This window comes from Micropterus salmoides, unplaced genomic scaffold, assembly GCF_014851395.1.
Source record: "Micropterus salmoides isolate LMB-PRFRI ecotype aquatic unplaced genomic scaffold, ASM1485139v1 Ms_hic_scaffold_13, whole genome shotgun sequence".
Classification (NCBI taxonomy): domain Eukaryota; kingdom Metazoa; phylum Chordata; class Actinopteri; order Centrarchiformes; family Centrarchidae; genus Micropterus; species Micropterus salmoides.
In genome coordinates this window covers 24971374-24990254 of record NW_024040374.1, presented here as the reverse complement: position 1 = coordinate 24990254, position 18881 = coordinate 24971374, and the positions used below count along the sequence as shown (strand labels likewise).

At 40.8% G+C, this 18881-nt stretch overlaps 2 protein-coding genes across 3 annotated transcripts; both read right to left on the bottom strand.

Annotated features, from left to right (window-relative positions):
• Positions 1 to 6259: 6259 nt before the first annotated feature.
• On the bottom strand, positions 6260 to 11249 carry LOC119901053 (histamine H3 receptor). 2 transcript variants are annotated; one of them, XM_038716480.1, is made up of 4 exons: positions 10737 to 11249; positions 10028 to 10194; positions 9836 to 9889; positions 6260 to 8324 (listed from the first exon to the last, which is right to left on the bottom strand). In XM_038716480.1, the coding sequence occupies exons 1-4, from the start codon at positions 11011 to 11013 to the stop codon at positions 7467 to 7469; spliced, it is 1356 nt and encodes a 451-aa protein (XP_038572408.1). In that variant the 5' UTR covers positions 11014 to 11249; the 3' UTR covers positions 6260 to 7466. The 2 variants fall into 2 exon arrangements, with proteins under 2 accessions (XP_038572408.1, XP_038572409.1); XM_038716481.1 differs by lacking the exon at positions 9836 to 9889.
• A 2467-nt stretch (positions 11250 to 13716) lies between these two features.
• impact (impact RWD domain protein) lies at positions 13717 to 16537 on the bottom strand (the record flags this gene model as incomplete). The annotated part of the gene is given in 2 exon segments (XM_038716479.1): positions 13717 to 13974; positions 16403 to 16537. Coding segments are annotated over 2 exon segments (195 nt in total), but the record flags the coding sequence as incomplete, so codon positions are not given.
• Between the last annotated feature and the right edge of the window lie 2344 nt (positions 16538 to 18881).

Below are 18881 nucleotides of genomic sequence, written 5' to 3'. Positions count from 1 at the left end.
ATTTCCCTGGAGGAAGTCACTGAGGTAGTCAAACAACTCCACAGTGGCAAAGCCCCAGGGATTGATGAGATCCACCCAGAAATGCTAAAAGCTTTGGGTGTGGAGGGGCTGTCTTGGATGAGACACGTCTCTTTAACATTGCGTGGAAGTCGGGTACAGTGCCCAAGGAGTGGCAGACTGTGGTGGTGGTTCCACTGTTCAAAAATGGGGACCAGAGAGTGTGTGTCAATTACAGGGGTATCACACTTCTCAGCCTCCCCGGTAAAGTCTACTTCAAGGTGCTGGAATGGAGGGTTCGGCCGATTGTCGAACCTCAGATCGAAGAGGAACAATGCGGTTTTTCGTCCCGGTCGTGGAACAACTGACCAGCTCTTTACTCTCACAAGGATCCTGGAGTGGGCTTGGGAGTATGCCCATCCAGTCTACATGTGCTTTGTAGATCTGGAGAAGGCATATGACCGGGTCCCACGGGAGATACTGTGGGAGGTGCTGCGGGAGTATGGGGTGAGGGGGGCCCTTCTCAGGGCTATCCAATCCCTGTACATCCAAAGCGAGAGCTGTGTCTGAGTACTTGGCAGTAAATCGGACTCTTTCCAGGTGAGGGTTGGCCTTCGCCAGGGCTGCGCTTTGTCACCAATCCTGTTTGTGATATTCATGGATAGGATATCGAGACGTAGTCATGGCGAGGAGGGGCTGCGGTTCGGTGGGCTTGGGATCTCGTCACTGCTTTTTGCGGATGATGTGGTCCTGATGGCATCATCGGTCCGTGACCTTCAGCTCTCACTGGATCGGTTTGCAGCAGAGTGCGAAGCAGTTGGGATGAGGATTAGCACCTCTAAATCTGTGGCCATGGTTCTCAGCAGGAAACCGGTGAAGTGCCGACTCCAGGTAGGGAATGAGTCCTTACCCCAAGTGAAGGACTTCAAGTACCTCAGGGTCTTGTTCACGAGTGAGGGGAGAATCGGAGCAGCGGGGCGGTATTGGACCTGCTTTACCGCACCGTTGTGACGAAAAGAGAGCTGAGCCGTAAGGCAAAGCTCTCGATCTATTGGTCGATTTTCGTCCATACCCTCACCTACGGTCATGAAGGCTGGGTCATGACTGAAGTGTCAGTGATGGTTATGGTAAGGGTAGGGGGCTTCAGGGGGCTGTCATCACCTTTAGCACACTAAAGTGTCTCATACCAACGCATCTGGGAGCGTCTCATAAGCCATGTTTCGACAAAAATTAGAAGTCCCCGGATCTACTTTTCAAGGAACTAAAAGATTCCTTCAGACCACTGTTGTGTGTGTTTCCACCACGGTCTAAAGACCTCTGAAGATTAGACCAGCTGACGTAGGCTGTAGGCCTATACGCCGTACAAAGCGATGCACAGGCATCATTATTTGTAACCACTACCCATGAGTAAAATTTATAAATGAACATCAGATTTGACTGGAATATAATGAAAAACTATTGGCTGTGCTTGACAATTAAAGCAGCTTTTTTGTGTGGGAGTCCCTCCAATGGTTCCTAGTTCCGGGGTATAGTTTCGTATAGCTATAGAGACGCACCCGGGGCGTCTCACACAGACGCTCAAGGGTACCTTTAAATAACACTTTTTCTGAAAGCATTGGTGTTGGACGACAACACCTGAGATGACAATAGTCTAGCTTTATGGCTTTCAAAGTAGGCACGTGGAATGGAAGGGAGGTGCTCCCAAAACACAGAGCCACACCATCAAACATAACTTACTGCAATGCAAATATCAGTTTCTTGGATGAAAGTTGTCCCGACTGAACTGATTTATTTGTCCAGTGGAAATTATTACGTATTAAGGTGACAGCGCAAATATTGCTTATTTACACATCCAGTAGTGACAAAGCAATATTATGAATGATGTCCAATATTCTCTCATTTTAGCTCTGTTTTTGGTCTCTGCCAACTCCTGAGGGAAATATCTGGCTCTTTAGCTACTAATTGCTTCACCATGTTCACCATCTGTAGCTTTGTCCATCAACTAGTAGCTAGTGTACAGTGGGTTTTTAGGGCTATTGTCAATAAAACTGTCACAATCCTGCCTGTCTGCTCTGTCTCGTTTAGTTCTCTGTGGGTTTTTGTTATTTGGTCAGTTCAGTATCTGTTGTTTTAGTATGTTGTTTTTCAGTGCCGTCTGTCTGTTGTCTTGTGTCCAGTCTACTCTAGTCCTGTCTGTTTGTGTCTTCTGGAGTTTGTCTATGTTGTTCTGTCTTCTGCTTGTTCTGTGTGGTTGTTCTGGTCTGATCTGTCTTTTTGGTATATCGGTGCCTGCCTTAGTTCTTGTTTAGTTCTGTTCCCGTCTGATGTTTGTTATTAGTTTCCGTACCATCGTGCTTGGGTTCTGTCTGTCTGCTAGGAGTCTATGTCCTTTGCCAGTTTCATTATTTAATCTGATTTTGAACATTCTGCTTTAGTCTGTTCTGTCCTCATTATTAAGTTTATAATTTGGTTTTCCTGTTTGTCCTGTTCTAGTTGTGTTTTTGTTGTTTGATTCTTGGCCTTTTAGCAACCTGTTTGTTTGTAGTCTATCTGTATTGTTGGTGTTTCAGTCTGTGTTCCATGTCATGTTTCTGGTCTGTCTGTGTTATGGGTTCTCGTTAGATTCGTGTCTGGTCTTTTTGTTACCTGTGTTTTGTCTGTTTCTCCTGTTATCTCTCTGCCTACCTGTCTACCTGTGTCCCCTGTTATCTCTCTGCCTGCCTGTCTACCTGTTTCCCCTGTGATCACTCTGCCTGCTTGTGTGTCTGTGTGCTTGATTGTCCTGATTGCCTGTCACCTCTGTTGTGCTCGCCCTGCTTGTTAGTCATTGTATATAGGTTTGCTAGTTTCTTTAGTTTGTGTCTGGTCATTGTTGTGAGATGAGTGTTCTGCCTGTTGCTGTACTACCCTTTCTGTATTTGGCTTTTGCCAGTTTCCACTACCTGTGAGTTTTGGATTAAAATCCTGAACTGTATGTCAGCTCTCCAGTGTCTTGCATTTGGGCTCTCTCCGGCTTTGCATTCATCCTAATTCCTAAAACATGTTATGAGAGCGACGAGAGTGAACCAGAACATTAAAGATGTGGGCTAAACAGTGAAATTTGCTATGAAGCTCTAGGAATCCCACGAGGCCTGCAGATTCATGTGATAATTCTCTGTAGTTTCATCACTATGAGCGATACACATTGTTTTTACAGTGTCATTTTTATAAATTTAACAATTTCTAGATGCTTTAACATCAGCATGTCCGTTTGACAACTGAGGTACATGACTAACAAATATTTCCAAGAAACTGCCCAGCAATGTCACAGAAAAGACAAGTGGGATGTTTCCTGTCTGTGTCCCTTCATTGACTGTCACTCAGCCTGACACAGCTTCACTAATAACAGCAGATGAGCACCAACTCTGAATCTGAGACTTTAGAGACCTGAAAGACAGCAATGTATTGTTTTAAAAGTTGAATGTAACACTACATTTTCACATCCTCACCTACAATTTTACTTAAATAAGTTCAAGACATTGTTGGCCCAAATCGGAAGAGTAATTTGCAGCAATTAACAAGTTAAACAGAAACGCTGATATGAAGTGGAGTGTTTCTCTGCAGGCAATTAGCATGTTTAGGGCGCAAGGGTTAATTAAGAACTCTGGCTGAGAAGTCTATGTATTTTTTTACGCTGACCTCAATGAGTGTGAGCAGCAGGATGCTGCTCCCTACGTTCACCGTTTTGTTTTTCATCTAGTTTCTGTGGATGTAGAAACTATCCCTCCATAAAATCAATGTTTTTGCGCTGTTTGAATCCCGCAAAAAGAGTCAATAACAGCATTATCAGTGCCTGCGGGGCACTCGCGTGGTAGTGTGTATAGTAGGAAATAAATCTTTAATCAACTACTTCATTTTCTTGGAGAAATGCTTTCACAGTCTCAGCATTAATCTTACACTCAGCTGTTGTATTCTGCCAGTTCTTTAAACAGCTTTAATTGTGACTGTGAATATTGTACTACCCTGTAGAGCTACCCAAAACAAACAAAGCGAGCAGTGGGACACTACATTTAAAAGCCCATTCCTATTGAAATATACTCAAGGGTTGTATTTCTTTTGTTTTCTCCAAATTACTTGCATTAGCATGTAGCTTATCATCTTCAAACCACATGCTGTCTTGTTCGGTGAGCAGCAGCTACATTTGTGCTCCCTGTATGTGAATCTATCATCTATTCTAAAAAGCCAGAGGTCTGCCTATTCACTCTCCAGTCCTCGAGGAGCTTATTTGGTTTTGTGTTCGCAGATATTTTAATAATAATTATATTACTGTCACTACATTTGTGTCCCAGAGCAGTCCAAACATGAACCAGAAGGATGTGAACCACTTCCAATTTTCTTTTTGAAAGGCTGTGAATATTGGTTCTTAGGTCTCCCACAGCGCACAGAAACAATGCCAATACTCGCACTGAGCAATTTGTTTTCAATTTGCAGGTCCACCTGTGTCTCTGCACAGGTCACCTAAACCACAGTCTATTCATCTCATCCTCTGCTGACCTTTTAAGAAATGCCTCCAAATTGACTTTGTCACCCGTTTTGGGAGTGAGAAATAGCCACTTTTACTCCTCGACTCCGAAGTCTATTTCCATTCTATCAGATGGTTGGATGAATTATGACGTGCGTATGACAGTTGTGTCTCATGTGTCTCATTCATGTGTGTCATTTTTTGGATCTGTTTAGGGAAAGCATTTTCACTTTTCAGCTGTGGTTTATACAGGCACAAAATGTCTATCCATACCCACAGCGACCGCATTTAAACCACTATTATTAAATGGGGTCAGTCGGAGAACACCACCACCATATCAACCGCAAAATGTACTTATCCTCAAGAGCTCTCGGCACTGTGGGTGACAAAAAAATGCTTTTTTTCCTTGATGGTGTTTTAAGAGAAGGGACTTTCTTAAAACAAAAGCCACTTAATGTTGTATGTAGAGTCAGAAGTAGAGATGGAAAATCTGATGATGGGAGCTGTTCCAAAGTTTAACTGAGATGTTAAAACCATTAACAGACAGAAAGAAATTACTAAATGCTTTGATAGACGCTGATCTTCTGCATCTGTTCTTGTGTTAAAAATGACACACTCCTGAACTTGCCATCTAAACTTTACAGGAGTATTGATGTAATAATATTGAAGTATGTTGACTGGGAGACGGCATCATCCAGTGAACTCCATGAATTGCTTGCTTGTATGTGTCTCCCATGGTTCTCAGAGTAAAATGTCCCACAGGGCAGAGCAATACTGTCGTTTCCTGGCTTGTCTTAAATCCCTAAGGATGCTTTTCCGGACATGTTTTGTTTCTGTTCATTTGTGCTGAAAATATGTAACAAAGGTCAATGCCTTGCAGTTCTGTCACCCCTTTCACTTATCTTGTACTTGTTATAAAATAATAAAAGCTTAACAGCCTTCTTTAAAAGATGAACTCCTTATTTTCACAGCACTACCTGGTGTGAGAACCCGAGCCTTCAATATTCCTCTGTATTTGATTTGATGGTGTCAACAATAATTTTCCAGGTATGTATCAAACACATCCATTCACCACTGTTCACACACACTATAACAAGATTGCTCTCATGACTGAACCATTTCAGTCTCATTTTATACTAGCTTGTCAGAAGAACCAGAACAAATAACATACCTTTCACTGCTCACAAAACAAAGTAGTTTAACATTTTGTTAAACATGCAAATTTCCCCGCTGGACTATTCATGCAGTCAAACAGCCAATAGCTTACTGCTTACAACAGACGCAGGCGCCATGCGTGTGGGAACGTGCCTCAGTTTTTACGTTCACCTCAGCCTCTGACAGATCTCAGAACTAGCCACAATATTTTTAATTATTTTAATTATATTAATTATATTTTATTATCTTTTTTCCTCGCATAGCCATGTCTTTATGAAGCAGTTTAAAACCTTGGGCTCATGAGCACAAATTATTTGCTCAAGTTTAAAGATTTTCAACTTGTGTCACGTCTTCGTTTCGGGCAAATCTAATTTCCTCTTTCCATTTACTTTCCTCACCTCGCCTGTGTAAACACAACTGCCAGGTGCTGGTAGGCAGATTTTGTTACCTTCAGACATAGCCAAGCTAGATGTTGACCTGTGTCAGTTTCCTTTATGCTGAGCTAAGCTAACCTAACCGGCTGCTTGTTGTACCTTCATAGTTAACGTACAGACACGAGTACGTTAATCACGACTAACTCTTGGCAAAAAAAGCAAATAGTGGTACTTCCCAAAATGTCAAACTATTCCCTCTGTGCCCTCTACCTGTGTTCCAAATCTGACCAAAAACATGTACAGTTACGAAGGCTGTAGGCAATCTTCTTTTTATTCTTTCTTTCTCTACTTAGACCAACACACATTCATAGCCAAGATACAAAGTAGTTTGGGTGGTATAAACTAGTAACGTCTTTCAATAAATACTGCACTTGCTGCACGCAACCATCTAGCTTGGCACTGATAATATTTTACAAAAGTTTTGATACTGCGCTCATTTTATAATGCTGTACATTTGTCAACATCAACAAGCACACCTTTTTAAAACTAAGTGCACATTCAGGGTTGGCAGATAACAGCTGATTCGCCCTGCCCTCAGCCCAGATGAAATGAAATAAAACATCACTGTGATAACAGTTCACTCAGTAAACAAATACATGCTATTCTCTTCTTCTCAGGTGCTTTGAACTTTGAGGATGCAACATTTGCCATCCTATTGTTGCATGATGAAAAGCTTGAAACTGCAAAGTACCTTTTTGAAGACATAAGCAAAAGGCCTTCTGTTTCAAATGGCGCATTTAAAACTCTAAAGTGAAAATGTTTCATATGCAGGGAATTTATGAAACTTTCTAAAGCCATAAAAGACCATAACATCCTTCCTTCACATCAATTTGATCTAAATAGGAGTTGAAAGGTTTTCTCATCACAGCAGCCCTGTGAAAAGCTGGGTGTGCATTGCTTCTTGTATAATGTCTTAGACTAAATTATGGTCATCAAATTCTTTCTGGCTACATAAGTCATCATTTCGCAGCCTTCAGCACATAAAGAACTGAGTGGTGAGAAAGCCTAAACCACATCACTCCTTCCTGTCCTACTTGTGAAGATTGTCTGTGGAAATTAGCATACATTTTAAAATGAAGAGGTACACAAAAAAAATCTGACATCGGCTTTGAGGGGCGCTTTAATCAAGGGCAATTATATCCGCTTGTAAAGTGGAATCCACTGCTTTACCCTGTCATTTAGTATATTATAACTGCATTTTTTTGCACATTTTTCATGTATTCTATGTTGAATTGTCCTATTGCTGTCAGATATGTTGTGACAAATCTCGTACATCTCACTTGATTGCAAACATTTTTGGGATGGAAGAACAGTATATGGATTTTTTGACCAACAACAGTTACTGCATTTATAAAGCATGGACGTGGAGTTGAGTTCATCTAACAAGACTGAACCTCAATCTGAGGCTGGACTGACTGTCTTTTAGGACACAGTATCTTTGAGAAAGCCCTTCGAAAGCTGCTGTGACACAGAGGGTACAAGAACGGGTTGATGGCAGAGTTCAGCCACAGGAGCCAGAATGTAATCTCGTACCAGTAGTTCGCCACACATGTACCGCTACAGGCGGCGCGAATGATCATGAGTAGAGTATAAGGAGCCCAGCAAATCCCAAAAATGCAGACAATAATGGCCAAAGATTTGGCGATCTTTTTGTCACGTAAAAGTCGAGATGCCTGTGTCCTGTGGCTGGGTGCCGTGCAGGAGGCCGTGTGCTGAAACAGCCTGGAGTTTTTTCTGGTAGGAGAGAACCTCTCCCTCTGCATGAATATCTGACTGGTATTAGGGTCCCCGCAGGAGGAAGGGGACAGGACATCGTCGTCCTCGATAACTGCAGAAATAGCAGTAGGCTCGCTGGACGACACCTTGCGAGTCTTCACGAAAAACACAGACCAGCCTCCTCCTTCTCTGTGCTTCTTACTGGTCCTCTGCATCTTGGCGTCGTCCTCGACGTGGGCTCCTCCTTTCTTGTTCCTGCGGTGGATGTTCAGGTAAATGCTGAGGTTCAAGAAAGCTACAGACACAAACGGGGTGAAGAACTCAAACGTTGAAGCGCTGAGCAGGAAGTACCAGGTGAAATAAAACTCAGCATAGCACTCGTGAGCCGGGACAACGCTCTGGCCGACGATCATCTCCCAGAAGATGATGGCAGGGCCGTAGAGGAGGAAGGCTAGCACCCACACCGCCACCATCTTGAACACAGCTTGGCGGGTCATGTTTCGCTGTGCTCTGTATTTAACCTGGGTCAAAAGAGAGGCACAGGTGTGACTCACAGCGATACACAATGACACTATTTGTTACATTTGAAACAGCCACAGCTGCTCACATACAAACAGGCTGACAAACGCACTTGCTTCTGCTCTTCAATTGAAGCCCTGTTTGTATTGTGCTGCCTCAGAGCAGCATAGAGATGCTGTGAATAAAACCCACTCATGAGGATCTTCTTCCGCCGTGTGTGTGTCACTGAAGCCGAAGAGAGAAGGGGAATGTCGGGCTTAGAGCCACATTCACTGATGCAACGCAAGAGTAAAAGAGACATCTGGTTCCTCCCGATCCACTCCCCCCCGCCTCCTCACCCGTCACTCATTCTCTTTGCACTGGCTCAATTTTCACTTCACCTCTTCTCAGTCTAAACTCTATCATTTAGCAGGGCTCCACTATTTACCAGTCTCTCTTTTATTGTTTGCTGTTGTTTTTGATCTTTTCTTTGCCTCAGAACCCTCAAATGTCTGTCTGCGGGTGCAACAGCTTGGTATGTCACTGTGAGACAATGATGCTGCTACTGTGACCGTGGTTAATGAGCAACTTAAAAAAGCCCACTTCTCTGAGTCAATATGTAATGAAATACAGCCACTTCATGATGCTAATAAGTGATTCTGGCCCCAGTCTCAAGTGGTCGGACTCCCTATTTCCATTGTAAATAAGAGAAATCTTTCTACGGATTGAAAATTGATGAATAAATAAATAAGATTTCCAGTTAATCTACTGAACCATCAACCAAAAGCAATTGTTACCGTACACCGCTTAGTAAGCGGCTAATATAAATTCTTGTTCTGTAAATGTGGCGGCAAACAAATTTAGTAAATTAAAAATAACGCAGGCAGCGGGACCATTAAAATTATCCACTTGGAAACATTTCTGTTTTATGCCAATCATGCACAAATGAACAGAAATGTTATACTTGAAGACCAATACTGACCATATGTGGGACACTGAATTAAAAAAAATCAACCAACTGAAGATTTTAGCAGATTTTACAGTGATTTACACTTTACAATAGATGCAATAAGAATCTGGCTCTTCTTGTTCTGGTTAAAACCTGTTTGAAAGGTGCACTCCAGCTATTTCCCTCCACATATTTGGGGGACAGATGGGAAAAAAAAGAAGAATGCACAAAATCGAAGCAGTAGAGGGAAGGGTATCCTGAATTTTAGTTTTGAGTATGTCCATATTGCATTGTATGTTTCATTAGACACAGCCTGCCTCTTAAATGTCAACTTCTTGCAAACCCCACTGAATATAAGTCTCAAGTCCCCCAGACCTGATGACTGTGACATCATCAAGTTAGTTTTCTAAACTTTGAAAAGCTCCTCCAGAGCGACAGAAGACTTTATAAAACTGTTTATGGACGGAGTAGTGCTTCTCATGTTGTGTGAAATCTGTGGAGTGTGCCCCTTTAACTGAATAATATTCGCCCATATACAGACAGCTGAGTTGACTGCTAATGTTTGCATTCATACTATTTACTTACCAAGTTAACCAGGGAGTGTTCAGATTGACTGGACCAAATTACAGCCAGACACTGCTTTAAAGGAATAAAGCTGTTAATGTCAATGACTTCTCGCTGCAGAGCAAACTGCACATTGTAGATTAGACTGTGGTAGCATGTCAATTGCGTGTCTGGGTGCGTGTGGTAATGAGCACCTCCAAAGCCTGTACTTACTGCTCTTGTGACTGACAGGAAGCGGTCATAACTAATGAGGACAATGTTGAAGACTGAGGCGCTGCAGAGCAGGTAGTCCATGACAAGCCACACCTTGCAGAGACCTTTACCCAGCATCCACCGGCCTGTCAGGTTGTACGGGATGTACACCGGGATGCAGAAGGCCCCTGGAACAGGCACACACACACACACACACTGCATGATGATTCAAAGCTCAAACCACTACTGTATTAACATTCACAGCCTGGATGTGAGACCCATAACATGTGACAGAAAAAAATTCCTGGTTACTGCATGTTATCTACACAAACCCCTGCAGACATGAAGTGAAATACATTTTGGAGTGCAGTCTGCATGGGTGATTTCATTAAAGAGAAGGGTGTAATTTATCTAATGATGCAGATAACAGCAGCACAATAAGTGGAGTGTGAACGACTTACAAAAATAAAATATGTGGATGCTTCAAATGCTCCATGTTAATGTAACACAGGAATGAAGCATAAAGGACGATTGGGTCACCCTAAACTATTTTCACACTAGTGACTCACTATGATTATACTGTATGGAAATTAAAATATGTGTGGGGCGTGAACAAATAGCCTTTAATTGGGTTTTCATTCATAGGGAGGAACAAAAGACTTGAAAGAGCCGAATTTGAGCGAACTGACAGATGAGACACAAAGAAGAAGATGAAGAGTCACCAACTCACCCACGAGAAAATCAGATATAGCAAGGTTCAGAAAGAAGTAGTTGCTTTGATTTCTCAGGGTTTTATCCACAATGAAAGCCATGATGACCAGTGCGTTTCCAGCCACCACAACGACAACCAGAGTCACCATGAGGACCGATAAGATCACCGCCAGGTAGCCCGGGAGGACAATCCCAGCCTCAGACACCGCAGGAGTCAAGTTGCCGCTGGAGTTGGACTCCAGAATCTGGGCTCCCATAGTTAATGTAAACCCAAAACCATTGTAGACCCTTTTCATTTCACGCACGGAAACAGCGCACAAGTCCAATCACGCGCCCAAACCTTCCACTTTACCAAGGAGTCAAACATGACTGAAGACCTGGTTACATTAAAATACTTTCCCCAAATCTTCCATTTCCCCCCACGAGCAATTCTGGGATTGGGTGAGAAACTAGTTGAAATTAAAGCTTCATTAATAATTGTAGATCCTCTGGGTGCGCTCTCTCCTCTCTGGGCAGCCGCTTTATTGAAAGTGCTGGCTGCTGAATGTGCGGGTACCGCGGAGCGCACACTTTTGTCTCCGATGCCAAGTTTGCAGAAAGTAAGTAGCTACATCCGGTCGTATTTCCCCCCCAAATAAACGCACAATACGGCAAGGCTTTCCAAAAGATTGAAGGCTATCATAAATATGCATTATTGAAGCAATTTTTATGCGTCCTATTACAGTTAGGCCTACAGTCTTTCAAAATATTCCCTGATAGGGCAACATGTAGCCTAAAGGGCACACTAAACAGTTGCCAATTGAAATGTCTACTGTGCAAGTCCATCTTAAACAATATTGTGTCAGGTGTTCATCAGATCCGAACCCTCCAAATCACTAAAGATTTCCCGCATGTGCATGCTGTCTTCCAAGAGGTGTGAAACGCTTACGCTTTTATTTTGGAGACAAGAAGAATTCCGGTCTTACTCGGGTGATTTCCTCGCACTTGACGTTCTGTTTCTTTGTTCGCACGGCAGCCACTGATCAAAGGATGAAGTCCGCAAGCAAAAGATGAAGTGGTCCAGATGCGCGAAGCAGACTGAGTTGAAACGATGCGAGCTGCAGCCAGCAGGATGACTGCAAGAGCCAGTCACCATGGGCAGATATTTACACCAAGCAACAAGTTCAGTGAGTCAGTGGTCAATGATGAGTCCACTTGATAAAGCCTGAGGACATGAGGAATAACTAGACTCCTCGTCTTTGGTTTTGTTCTCCAGGATTATATCTTATTTAATAAATTAACCAATCAACACATAATCTCATTGTTATGACAGAAACTAGGCCTACTCGAAATGGCCGTTTTTATGAAAGTCTGATTAAGTAGCTATAGAGCCCCAGTGCGTTCAATATCCTAAATAAATAAAACATTTTTAATTAATTAATTAATTTTTAATGAATTATGTAAATTATGAACCACTAAATGTTGAAATGATTTAAGAAATTACTGAAACTATTACTATATTTTATTTTCTTAAGTTAATTTTATTTATTTCAAAACACCATTTTACAAAACTAAAACCTATTTCATAATTTTCCTTGCCTTTTCCCCAGTGACACAGTTTATCTACTAAATGTCACTTTTCATGACCTTGGAGCTGTCAGTCATTCACTTCACCTTTCAGCTAATCACATGCTAACTGCAAGCTAGATACTATTAGGTAGAGCAGCCATAAAGAAAGACTGTGTATGTATGTATGTATGTATGTGTGTGTTTATTTAAGGCAGTAGTACAAGGAAGTAAAAGTGATCAATAAAAAGCCACTTGGAGAAATTAGGGAAAATGCCATTAAGAAGAAATATCTGACTTGGTAATGGCAATTTGAAATAATTTCTGTCATGATTTGAATACAAATTCTAATAAAACATAATATGTAAATAATGTGAGAATGATGAAATACATTTATTGTAACGTTACACATTGGGGATCCATACTTGCATGCTTTTCTTCGATTTTACTAAAACAATGAAAGTCTTACGTGAGCCAAGCTACACCTATTGCAAAGTTCTCCCCAAGGTATGGCGTCACAACCAACAGGAACAACTGAATGGATGGAATCTGAAATCTTGGCTAATTATCCTCCTCAGCCTCAAGTATGAATTTAGTTAAATGAGTTTTTCGCAAACTACTAAAAAATATGATTAAGGCTGAGATGATGGGTTCAGTGTGATGACAGCCTGTCAGGGAGAACAACTCTCTGCTAAGTGAATTAGCTGTGATTATTATCAAGGGCTGAAATGAGCAGGCGGTTTTGTACACTGACATGGAGGAAATCCTGTGTGTCATTTCTGTTCTCATTCAAATGAAATGCCCTTATTGGATCAAACAATCAGTTTTATTCCCTCAAGATACTAATAAAAGTAAACTTTTTTATATCGCAATAATCAGGTTGTGGCTGTGAAAACTGCCAGGTGCACAGACGAGCCCCGGGTATTTTTTAGAAAGCAGTTCCTCTCCTGCCTAAAGCCAACCCTGTAGTGGTTAATATGCAGACTGTGACTTTCCAGGGATCGAGTGACACCAAAATGGAGAGGTGAGGCAAAATCCCACAGAAGCCAACGTGAGGTAAATGCTTTGAGAGAACACGCAACCGTGAAAGGCTGAATAGTCAGCTGGCTTGAAGTGGATGTCAAATGCATTGGGGGAAAAGGGACATGTGAATTATGTGAGTGAGAGTATCAGTGAAACCTTCACGTAGTGAACCTCATTTTGTTAAGCTGTGATGTTTGACTGACCATATTTCCTGGAAACGCTGAATGTACAGTGTGTAAATTTTCTTCACAATTGGATTCGCCTGAAGGCTGAATATTGCTTATTCAAGTGTATAGTGATTATGTCGCTTTCTAAAAAAGAGGATCAATACTGTGTTCTGCTGATGTAAAAGTTATAGTTTATACACGTTACACTGTAAACATTTCATTTCAAGGCCTCTCAGTTAAAATGGTGCAATATAAATTCCAGAGTTCAAGCGACCAGCTGAAATAACAATTTATTAACAAAGACATTTTAATACCGTAAGTTATTTTGAATAAATTGTTCGGATAATTGCGAGAAATCCCTTCTTGTCTTTATTAAGACACATCTGAATCGGCTAAAAATTACCTTTTCACAATATTGTGAAAACATGTCTGAATAAAAGTCTTTTTTCTTCTTCTCGAAATTCATTTTGCCTTCTTGCTTTTGGACTTTTTGGTCTTCGCTGCTGATTTGGTGGCCTCATCCTGTGAAACAAGAGGAAAGGATTAGAGAGCAAACAGACTAATGATCATCTTACATTAGCACTCCTCTTAATGGTGCGAAAGCTTTTTCCATGTTTAACATTTGAGTGCTGTTTTAAAGCTCATGACTCAATCTTTGACAGACACTTTTGCCTAAACTCCTGCTGTGTCTCCCATCCTTACTGAAATGTGCAAATGACAATGTACTGATTGGCACGCACCATACTGTTTTAATATATTCTAATAATTGCATCAAACTAAACATTGTATTCTTAAACACTCTTATAAAACGTCCTCCACTAATAATTGCTCTGACAATCCAGGCTGCCAACTTGTAAATCTCCCAACAGCTTGGACCAAAGGCAAGCATAAATGATTATTCTGTTTTATACAGCAGAGTCACAAATGTGGGCAGTTTTATATGCATAAAGCCCCTTCCAAGCTCATATGGTGTTTGCAATGGGGCTGTAAACCAGTCACTCTCTAAAACTTGTTGTTGTTTGTGTCCCCAATTATCATAAAACATATATATATATAAAGAAACCCCTCCTCTTGTGAGTTTCTGAAGTGTAAAACTAGTGGTTCAGCTCATTTTCCTCCTAAATCCACTCCAAGTATTCAGAGATTTTATCTAATTTTGCATTTGCCTACGGCAAAAATGTTCTCCCTGTTTCCCATTTACACTTTATCACAAATATGCATATAGGCCAACACGATGAGGTGCTGGCACAGAATTCCATTTATTTATTCCAGCTGCTTACTTGGACAAAAGAAAGTTCAGGGTTTCCAACAACATCATCTCTTCATAGATTCAACTGGTACATCTCAAGGGTCCAAAGTATTTGCAATTTTCATCAAAAACTGTCTCTACCCAAGTCTGGGTTATATTCTAAAATATTCAATCCCAGAATAACATTTGATCCCAATTTAACCTTTAAAAAATCAGAGTGCCTCCAAGTTTTTAAATAGTTTAGGAGCATTGCGGAGATTCACTCATTTTAAAAGGCATTAAAACTACATAATGTCACAGTTTCAGCCCCCCCACGCTGGACAGAGGGAAATATAGATTAAACTTTTAAACAATCTCTGATAAAAATGTATATTTAACGATTTCTGTGTATGAGCCTAGGGATGTATTATTCTGCTGTATGAAAATATTGTACATTTGAAGGGTGAAGATAAATCTGGTTTTCTAATTAAGTGTCCCAACATGGCATTAAAGTGCACATGCACGTTACTGAAAATACATTCTGGTATGCGTGACTGTACATATCAGGTCTAACATCGACCTGTACTGTTTACTATTTATTATTATTTATTTGTCATTTAGTAGCTGTTCAAATTGTATGTATTGTATATAGTGTATATTCTATCCACCTACATCATGTACAATAACTCCTGCGCAAAAATAGCATCCTTTACACTGTGCTCCACTTCACTACTGTCAAATGTTGTTGTTTTTGTTTATGGTGTGTATATTTATGCTCTGTACACTGTAGTCTGAGTCTGCTGCTTGTTCTGTGTATATACATTGAGAGCACTGTAAGACCAGAGCAAAATTCCTCGTATGTGTACACATACCTGTCCATTAAAGCTGATTCTGATTCTGAATGAATGCACTGCTTTTCTGACCTGTCAAGCTTAGGACAGGCTTCGGGCAGCTTCGGCTAAGTAAAACTAAGCTGTTTTTTTTCAAGAATCAATTTTAGTCATTTTATCATTTTGAAAAGCACTTCGGGATTTGGACACAAGCTCCTCTGCATCCCCTCCATCCACAGACAGTGGCTTCATAGAGTCCAGGCTTGGCTTTCAGGACAGGAATTAAATCAAGTGCTGATTTTTACAGTGAGTTGATAGTGTTTTGAAGTAGGATAGTTTTAAGGGTAGGTTTGCACTACCTTTAATCCATCTGTGGCAGCAGCTCAAAGGTCAATCGTGTAATCAATGGAATAACTTTGCAGAACACAAAGACGACTTCAAAGCAGACTGCGTCTAACTTCAGGCTGCTGAAAGCGAGGAGAGTGTTTGATCTCTAGAAAATATGGCCACCAGACACTTTAAATGAACCAGTATCCCTAATGTGACAGCTACTGAGGAGTTCCTGTGGAAACACAAAGCAAGCCGAGCAGACACTTATTATTATTATTATAATAAATCTATGTCTCACTATAACCTGTAACTATACACTGTCTGACAGCATTGAAAGAACTCTTCTCTTCTGACTTACGGACTCTGGTTGTCAAATAGGTAAAAAAAATCTCCTCAATTTGTTTTCAGATAAATGGAGGAACATGAGGGTAACGGTCAATTAAACTACAAGATACCAGGCGTTTCCAAGCATCAGTAAACTGACAGCAATGTCGAATTTGACTGATGATGTGTCAGTGGAGGATGACAGAGTGATACGTAAGAAGCCCAGAGAGTGTCTCACCATGGAGGCAGTGTATCCTTCCTCTACCAGGATGTTTCTAGCACAGTTGTTGATGTGTTTGAAGCGGTCAGGACCCAACAAAATACCTCCATACCATCGAGACACGACCACCATGACATTGCGCACGTCCAGAATCTGTGGTGAGAGATAAACACATGGTAAACATAAAATGGATGTGAAATTCGAGAGCCGGGAAACAACAGACGAACACACTAAATGTGACACAACACCCTTCATTGGCAGCCAAATATTTCACACCAGATACGATGCCCAGGTGGGGGAATCTTCATTAATGGCTCAGGCTCTCAGCTGCCAGTCTAAAGCTCATGGCCAGACACTCCAAAATATTTCCCTATTTTGATCTCTTCCACAGAGTGAGATGAAAATTAATTTCATATTTGAGTGTCAATATCTAGCACCCGGCAATGTTTAGCTAAGGTTAGCACAAAGACTGGAAGGTTCAAGGTTTGATCCATAAAATTCACGGAGATTACAGGACTCCCATCCTTATCAGCCAACACAGTTTACGAAAGATATAAATACCCACAAAGTAACATAATATAAAACCATAAATATGAACTCCACAAAGCAATAAACGACACGTTACAATTGAGAGCCATAAAAAGGACCATTCAACACTACAATAATCGCTGCTCTAATCAATATTTTTATATAAATAACGGCTCAAATGACGATGCGTATGAGAAAGAGGGCTGTTCTAGTGATGAACCGCCAGATAATTATTACCCAACTCTGCATTTCCTCTCAGTTCTGTTAGTGCTGTGTTAAAGTTTAATGAGGGGAACAGTTATGCATCTCAGTATCTCCACAGTTGTCTTCTTTACATGTTGTGTGCATTCAACATGTAGAAAACATTGGTTAACAAGCAGCTAGCTTAAGCATTGAAGCCATTTCTTGGCTGCAGTTACTGCTTGCAACATCTCTGAAATCCTGTCATTATAACCCAGGTCACTCTTAGATGTATTTTTGACTAGTCTGCTACCTAACAAGAAATAATGTGCAAATACAAAAATTTGAATTGGTTGGAGGACTTTGGGGTTTTTTTTGTTTTTTTTTACTTTTAATTGGGGGCTGGCTGTTTTCCCAAGATTCTTTGGGCTAAGCTTATAAGATGTCCTGCATCTCTCTACTGAACATGTAGAGATTTAATTGACAACAAACTCTTAGTGAATATCAAATCCCCCAAAAAAGATTATTCCTTTAGAATAAAGAGGAGGTATTTGACTCTGCATTGCAACCAAACAAAAAGTGCAATTTAATGGGGTCTCATGCACATCTGGCTCCCAACACTATGAGTCAGATAATTTCTTTATTCGTCACCTCACACTTCCACATTCACTGGCAGACAGAACAAATCTAAATGAGGAAACGGGAAGAAAGGCTTGTGGAGACGAATGAGATAAGAGAAGAATAGATTAAGGAGAAAGCTCTTCATGTAAATTGCTCAGAACGCTGAGAGTGTTACAAGTAGAAGATTAATCAGTTTCTTGCTCAGAATGATGAGCAGGACAGCGGACCTGATACTATCAATCCAGATACAGTAGGTCAGTCAGCTACCTGATTGTACGTCTTTTAATCTGCCCTTATGTACAGTATCTGCACATGAGTTAAGAAAAGCAAATATTGCAATAAGCAAATATAAGTTGCCATTTTACATGTATCTGTTTTAACAAACGTACTGACTGGGTTCACTAGCTGTGTTCAGATAGTCAGAAGTTGATAAACTAGAAATTCAAAGTTCAAATTTAAACCGATTTGTTGGCCACTTGCCAGGAGAACAAGCAGTAAACACAACATTGACATATTATCACTTTATGAAGCGGATTTAACATTCATTTAGAGTCGTGTTTCCAGATTTGAAACAGGGAGTAAGTACTTGTGTTTAAATAGATTTTGTTTTATTTATCCAAAAGGTAATTGATTAAATTAGAGCCAAGACATAGCTGACTGTCTTGGAACACTATATTAGTCAAAGGCAGCTTGGACAATTGCACATTTTAATGTGAAGTGGGTGTGTGTGTGTGTGTGTGTGTGTGTGTGAATCATGGTGCCATCTGACAACACAGGCGCCTCACTGATGTGTGAAATGAAAAGATTAATATGAAATTACTATTGTGAACTATTTCTCGGAAAATTTACACATTATGTAAATACTAGTGGTGTGGGTCATACTGTACTATTGAGGTTATTCCCCTTGTGAAATCGTAGAGACTCAATCTCTGTGTAGGCTCTACCTTTGGGATGAGCAATTTCAGCATTTTCACATCATGATTCTTAATTTGTTTATGTCATTTGTTAAGACATTCTTTTGTCAACACATTTGCTGAATCTAGTTTCTCAAATGTCAGGATATGCTGCGATTCTTTGTTTTATATGATTGCAAATGGAATATATTTGGTTGTGGACTATTAATAGTACAAAACAAGCAATTTAAGAACATCACCTCATGCTAGCAGTG